General features: G+C 43.1%; 1 protein-coding gene and 1 pseudogene across 1 annotated transcript in view; one reads left to right on the forward strand and one right to left on the reverse strand.

Annotated features, from left to right (window-relative positions):
- CPT1A (carnitine palmitoyltransferase 1A) overlaps positions 1-2,623 on the forward strand; it is a gene marked incomplete in the record, with an annotated part of 77,446 nt that extends 74,823 nt beyond the window's left edge. Inside the window, 1 exon segment of the mRNA XM_027769414.1 lies at positions 328-2,623. Within this exon segment, the coding sequence (XP_027625215.1) occupies positions 328-414 (87 nt within the window).
- Positions 2,624-6,317: 3,694 nt separating this feature from the next.
- On the reverse strand, positions 6,318-6,758 carry LOC102473029 (protein S100-A10 pseudogene; annotated as a pseudogene).
- Positions 6,759-7,770: the final 1,012 nt, after the last annotated feature.

Here is a 7,770-nt window from a genome sequence, read left to right on the forward strand (position 1 = left end):
GCCATAGCCTGCTGAGCAACACCACATTCACCGTGAACAGAGAAGACTAGAATTCATTTGCTCACGGTGTTTTTGACGCAGTGCATTGACATGACGGGAAACCTTCCGTCAGAAACACGTCCACGCAGACACATAGACTATTACCTCTGTTAACCTCAATGTTTCTTCAGAACATTTAAGTTGACCCTTAAGCCCTCGGGTCAAAGCTTAGGGAATTTGCAGAAAGGAATGTGAATGGAAGTTTGAGTCAGATTACAGATGGAAAGCCTCATAACGTGGGCGTTTCTGCGTCTTGATGTGTTTCTTGTTTTCGTCTTTAAATTACAGGATTCTCATCGCTTTGGAAAGCACCTGAGGCAAGCGATGACTGACATCATCACTTTGTTTGGGCTCAGTTCTAATTCCAAAAAGTAATTCCATTAGCGCTGCTGTGAAGGAAAAGGAACTCTTCTGATACCAACCAAATGAAAAATAGGTATTAATCCTGATTGTAGGTCAGGATGAAAAAATTTCTCTTAAAAAGACTCATGTAAGTTTTCCTTCCATAAAGGGTTTGGTGTTTTTATGTTCCTAGAACAGTACATGTGAAGTATAACCCCATTGCTTCCAGGAAGGTCTTCACTTTGGGACATTTGATACAACCCCCCTAAAGTCTTTGCATCAGCTTGTATTTATTAAGGGATTCAAATACTCTTGACTCGGTCGAGGAAATCAGTGGGGTTGTGACTTCACACACATTGAAAATGGAAATGGCACTTTCTCAGTGGTGACCGAATACCTGGTACTTAAAGGGCATTTAACTTCATCAGAGCACTATAAACATTTGTTTTGTTCAAAGTGTCCACGTTGGTAGTGTTAACAGTTACAGCTAACACACATGTAACACACTAACAGAAAATGCTGGGCTTTGGAAGCAGGTGTTTGTCACTGTGGGTAATGATTCTGTCGTTGCCGGATTTGGTCGTCAGGGTTTGCCTCTCTGTGTTTGAAGCAGGTATAGCACCACGTCTTTATTTTCCTGACCTTGCATATCTTCAAGACCCAGTGCCTTAAAATGGAAAGGCCCTAAATGTAAAGAGGGACCATGTGAAAGGTTTATTTTGTGGAGTCTGTGGGTGGGTTTGTGAGAATATTGCTCCCTTCGCAATTTACTGAGTATGGCTGACCCTAAATAAACATTTGCTGCAGTTTTCCCCTACCCCTAGAAAGACTAGTTCCTTTATGAGGGCTGCTTGTTAGATTCCTTCATTGGACTGCCTTCCTGTCATCGTTCAGCAACAAACAAAATAACAGGCATGTTTCAGAAAAAGGGAAAAAAGAGTTATGATGGTCTAATATGATGTGTCCTGAGAATCCACTAAAAAATAAAATGTAGAATGTGCCTCAGAATTACTGCTTGCCCAAACCAACAGTAAGGAGAGCATGACATTGACCTCTGGGAAAGGAACAGAACTTGAGAAAAGGTCAGACAGCCACTCAATGGTCAGGAGCGTGCAGCTCCAGGACACCATTGGGATTACTTTCTAATCCTTCCCAGTAAGAGAGAAGACCTGTCTTCGTTTCCAAAAGAGCTGGAGGTCGATGGAAACAGAATGCCAGGTAATCTGGGTGACAGACCCAAGTGTCCCAAGTTACAGGTGCTAGGTTAATACAGCCTATCTTTCAGATAGGAGTGCCTTTTTTGAAAGTGTCTGACTGACCACAAAGCAATTATGCACTGAGTCAGCTTCAGTATTTAATGTAAAAGTAAAGCATCATGGAATGAAATTCCTCCTTCCTCTGGGCTGTCATTATAAGCTTAACTGTCTGTTTTTTAAAGCATATATTTATTTTTCTGACCACTTTGTTGCAGTTGGGCCAGCCTCTTTCAAAGTTCTGCACTCCGATAGTACAAAACCGAGGGGTAGGCTACTGGAATAAATGAAAGATGCTTACTGAAGAGCATGAGCATGTTTTATTTATGTATATTTTGTAGTGTAAAAAAATCCCACCTCGATGGGCCAAAGATTTCTTTTTTTCTCTTTAAATCAAGAAGAAATGAAAACAAAAGACAAAAAAAAAAAAAAAACCTTTTTCAACCAAAAACAGCAGTCATAAAACCCCTGATCATCTGTGGTTTACAGCCTAGCAGGTTTGGAGGGTGACAGCCCTCTGTTTAGGGCAAGTGAAGCTTCTAATCAAAAACTAGCAACCGACATCGGTTTGTGTCAGAGCCACCTAAATCATGCACCGTTGACCACTGACCCATCTGTATTCCCGTAGCGTTCCCACGTGGACTCCAGTATACATGTTAGTGCTTCACCATATTTGGGTTTATCTCTCAGGTTTTAAATGTTTCAGACACAATCGTTGCTAATCACTGCAGTTATCAATGCAATTTTATATTCCTTAAAAGGAGGAAGAGTGGGTTTTTATTGTACATGTTGAAAGGGGGAGGTAAAAGTATTATGTATTTTATTTAATTTGGAACAAACCGTATTTGTTAACGCAGCCATGGTTGGAATTTGTTCTCTTGGACTGTCCATTGCTTGTAAATATAATATGCTCTTTGGATGTAAATCTTAGAGATGCACAGTGTGAATGTAGGTTATCTTAATAAAACATTAATCCTAGTCTACTATAATATTTGTTTCTGTCTCTTTTGTTATACTAATAGAGGGAATTATAAATCAGGGTCCAAGGTTGGACACGTTGGACAGAGAGACTAAGATGTGCCAAAAAGGCCTCAGAGCAGGCAGAGTGGGTGTCGTCGGGTACATTCAGAAAAGCTAAGTAGGGCCCATTGATTTTTACCTTACATTCGTTTACTCATCCATTTCTTTTTTAATAATTGTTTCATTTAACTTATTTGTTTATTTAAATTTTATCAGAGAGGGACAGAGTGGGACCAGCAGTTAGCGTAATGGCTATGTCGCTGGACTCCCATGTAGTCGACCGCGGTTCGTGTCCCAGACCCGGTGGCTTAAACTCACGCCGGGAGCGTGGGCGTGCGTACCCAAGATCCCAAGAGGAGAATGGAGGAGAAGGGATTGCGGTGTGACCATCCCCCCTGGGGGGTGATTTCTCGCTTTCTGTCTCTATGTCTCTCTCTGTCTTTCTGGCAAGTGCACGCATCCTATAGCGAAAAACCTCTCCAAAAAAAAAGAGAGAGAGAGAGGGAAAGTGAGAAAGCAAGCCCCCAGGTCCAGGTCTCAAACTGCAGTTGGCCATGTGGGAGCCCAGCACCCTTAACCACCTGTCAGCCCCTTTTCATTCATTTCTTAACACAGCCGTGGTTGGAATTGGTTATCTTGGACTGTCCATTGCATGTAAATATAATACGATCTTTGGATATAAATCTTAGAAATGCATGGTATGAATATAGGTTATCATCAATGCCTAGGACAGTGCCTGACACATAGTAGGTACTCCATAACGATCTGTTAAATGAATGCATGAATTTTTCTTGAATCCCTATAATATAGTGACGATCCCACAAGGTCCTGGCTTACTAGGAGCTCAAGGATGAGGGAGAACCAAACCATCCAGTTGAAGGATTTTGTCTTAAATCTTCTAAGACAAATGAGAGGACCATGGGAGGGCAGGACTAGAGGCCGGCCCTGGAAGGAGGCCGGCTTAGAATGGAATTTAAAATTTACTATGGGTTTGAACTGAGACCTGAATGGCCACACAGCCAGCTTTGGCTGATCCGGTAGGGCCAGCAGAGAATTGAGAACAGCAGGTACAGAGGTTCCAGGCTTGATTTTGACTGGCTTCGTGACACAAGCTGTGCACACTTGGCATGGTGCTACTCAGGAAATGTTTGACTGGGCTCAATGAATGGTACAGCCTTGTGGGTTGATGCCTTGCTCTCGCTACTCAAGCTATTCAAATTTTGTGTGTGTTTTTGCTGTAGGGCACGTGCTCACTGGAGAGAGAGAGAGAGGGAGAATCATCCTGGGGGATGGCCATGCCCAACCCATTCTCTTGGGATTTTGGGCACACATGCACATGTTCCTGGTGTTCTTTTTTGTTGTTTGTTTTAAGATTTATTTAATTTCATTTGTTCGTATTATTTTTTTAATTCGACCAGAGAGAGAGAGAGAAAGGGAAAAGGAAAGCAAGAAAGCAAGCCTCCAGGTTCAGGACTTGAATTGCAGTCAGCCATGTGGGAATCCAGTGCCTTTAGCCACCACACCATCTGCTGGCCCTCCTGGTGTTCTTTTAAAACTGCTGGACCCAGGACTTGAACCGCAGAGTCAGCCATGTGGGATCCAGTGCCTTAACCACCATGGCACCTGCTGGCCTGCTACCCAGTTTTTCACTTGGGTTTTTTCGATTTACATCAACTGTCTTCTAGATCCCTGTGATTTAGGAAATTCAAGTTGGATTTTCAGTCATGCCTTTGAATTCAAGTGAGTTTAATGTGATGTGATTATTCCAGCCATAACAATGTGAGAGACCATCCACACACACACACGTATGTAAATGTCCGGAGAGAAATAGATACACAACAAACTTGACAGTGCTCCCTTCCTGAAAGGCAGTGTGATTGGGGATGGTGTCGTTCTCAAGGGAATGCTAGCTTTACCTGTAATATTTACGTATTTCAGTAGGAGAGTTTAAAGAAGATATAACTAATGAAAAAAAGCTTTTTTTTTTAATTGCTAGGGGTGCATGCACAGGCCAGAGAGACAGAGAGAGCACCCTTTAGTGGGTGTACCATGCCTTTATCCTGTCTCCATTTCTCTGTCCTGTTGGGTTTGGGACATGTATACATAAGCACCTGGTATTTTATGTTTGTTTTTGTTTGTAAGAATTAATTAATTTAAATTTGACCAGAGAGTGAGAGAAAGGGAAAGTGAGAAATCAAGCCTCCAGGTTAGGGGCCTTGAACCATGGTCGGCCACGTGGGAGTCCAGCACCCTCAACCACCACACCACCAACCGGCCCCAGCACCTGGTGTTTTTGAAACCAGCGGGAGTTTGAACTATGTGGGATTTGTCTCCTTTAACTTCCAGGCTGCAGGGCTAGCCCTATCCAAATCTTAATCTGAAGACGCCGCTAGAAGTTTTTTCCGTATGGAAACTAGCCCCACAGTTAAGGAAATGATGTGCATGGGAAATGGTGCCCCGGCTTCTGCATGTTGCAGCAGCCTTCTGGTTTGTTTGTAATTAGCTAGTTGCTTGGGATAGAATATATTTTAGGTTGTTCACCTGGCAGAAATATTCCTACAGTGATCATATAATTATAGATATATTATGTTCTTTTAAAGTCCACTCTAATGTCCCAGAATAATTTTTTTAGATAAGGAAATTCTATCTATATTCTTTTTTGAATGCCCTAACCTGCCAGCCCAAATGTAAGAATTCTCAACTGGGCAAAATTTTCTTGAGAAGTTTTGAATGCGGAAGTGTATAGCTAAATAGTACACAGTGTTCCTGTGTCTTGATTCCTACCCTTTGACTTAGGAAAGTCTTTGGTTTGGGTTCTGTACTGTGGCCTACTGTTTAAGGGAGCCAGATCCCACATGGCTGACTTCTGGGTTCAATCTCGGACCTGGCAGCTTGAAAAATACCCCAAATATATGTGCACGTGTATGTGCCCCAAATTAGAAAAGGACGGAGAACTGAAGGAGAGGGGATTGCAGCATGACTATGGCCCACTGGGCTGGGCTTTCTCCCTTTCCCTCTGTCTCTTCGTTTCTCTGGTGAGTGCACATGCCCTCTGACAAATATCAATATTTTTAAAGTATTTGATTATTTTAAATAATTATTTAATTTTATTTATCATTATTATTATTAAAGAGAGATTTTTGCTATAGGGCATGTGCGCTCTCCGGAGAAACAGAGAGAGAAAGCAAGAAATCACTCCCCAGAAGGGACAGCCACTCTGCAATCCCTTCTGCTTCAGTTCTCTTCTCAGGATCTTGGCTCGCACACACACACACACACACACACACACACACACACACACACACAGATGCCCAGCATGCATTTCAAGCTGCTGGGTCCAGGACTCAAACTGTGGTCGACTACACTAAGTCCATTATGCCATCTGCTGGTCCCTTATTATTTATTTATTTGGAACTAAAGAAAGGATTTTAGTTATTGAGGGCAAGAGGATGCAAACAATATAAAAATCAAAAGCTTATTTGGCATTTTATTCACTTTTCTCTCTCTGCTTGTCAAATGGGAGTTGGATTTTCTTTGTACATTTTCTAACGGTCCTGATCCACTCATGAAATCCTTATACAGGAGAAGCTGCAAAGTGGATTCCTTAAGTGACCCTGTGGGAGAACTTTTAATAACAATAGGAGTAATCAGGGTTGATTCTACCTACTTCTTTCCCTTCTGCTTCATGTGTACTACAAAATAGTCATTGCATGCAATGGTGAGGCCTGCAATTAGTGAAAAAAAGCTCTGGAAGCCCACTTTGCCATCTCAGCACTGGTCCAGGTCCTTCATTATTTTGTCCACAGCCTGAAGGTCTTTTTGACTTTCCAAAAACCCTGGGAACTCCTTTACCATGGGTACTCTCAGATCCTCCCTTGTCCCCAGCAGATTTGTGAAATGTAAATGTCATGGTTTCCATGGCATGCTCCATTTGAGATGGCGTTTTGGTGATAACTATTGAAATCTTGGCAAGCAGGCAGGCGGGGACCTGGTCCCTTATTATTTTTAATTTGCTACAGGGCACGTGCACTCACCAGAGAGAGAAGGAGAGAGAGGGAAAGTGAGAAAGCAAGCAGGTCCAGGACTTGAATGGCAGCCAGCCATCGGGGAGTCCAGTCCCTTAACCACCATGCCACCTGCTGGCCCCAAGTCTTTGATTTTTTTCTTAAAGATTTATTTTGAATTTTATTTGTTATCATTATTCTTAAATTTTGATCAGAGACAGAAAGAGAGAGTGTGAAAGCAAGCCACCAGGTTCAGGACTTGAATCGTGGTAGGCGGTGTGGGATTCCAGCACCTGGACCACCACACCTACGAGCCAGCTCCCAAGCCTTTGACTTTTTCCCCTCAAGTCTTTGATTTTTAAAAACAAGATCGTAATGCTGACTTTTTAAAAAGAATTATTTAATTTTATTCATTATTATTATTTTAAAATTGTGCTGTATAGCATGTACACTCACTCACCAGAGAGAGAGAAGAGGGAGAGAGAGAAAACAAGCTGCCAGGTTGGGGACCAGAACAACAGTTGACAATATGGGAGTCCACTGCCTCAACCACCATGGCACCCGCTGGCCCCAAGATTGACATTTTTCACTTTTTATTTTACCAAAACAATACTTCAAGATGAAAGCGGTACCTTAGAACTCCCCCAACACCCTTTGAACTCCGATTAGATTGGCAGATTGCAGCCCTCAACCAAAGCTTCAGCCTCTTTTCTCGAGTAAGTTCCTCTGTGAAAGATTTAGTTCTCTCCACCAAAGTTTGGGAGTTTAGTTGTATTTGTTATTTCTGTTTCTTGACCAACTCCCCTCGTCCGCATACACCAACGTTGGTCTTTACATTCGTTGTAGGGACATCCACTTTCGAGTTACACAAAAGATCTGGCACCAAGGATTGCCAAGTTGGAAATGCGCACATGCATGCCGCCTTGTTCCCTGGCCTGGCTCTGTCCTGAGAACTGAGAGCGGAAAAAGTCGGGGACTCCCACCTAGAGGCTGCCATAAACTCGCTGAGGACCCATCTTCCCACCTGAGTCTGGCGGACCCTCGGCCCCGCCCCTCTTACGCCCCGCCCTTCGCACCGTAGGCCCCGCCCACACGCCGTGGCCCCGCCCCTT

Source organism: Tupaia chinensis, unplaced genomic scaffold, assembly GCF_000334495.1.
Source record: "Tupaia chinensis unplaced genomic scaffold, TupChi_1.0 Scaffold149501_1, whole genome shotgun sequence".
NCBI lineage: Eukaryota > Metazoa > Chordata > Mammalia > Scandentia > Tupaiidae > Tupaia > Tupaia belangeri.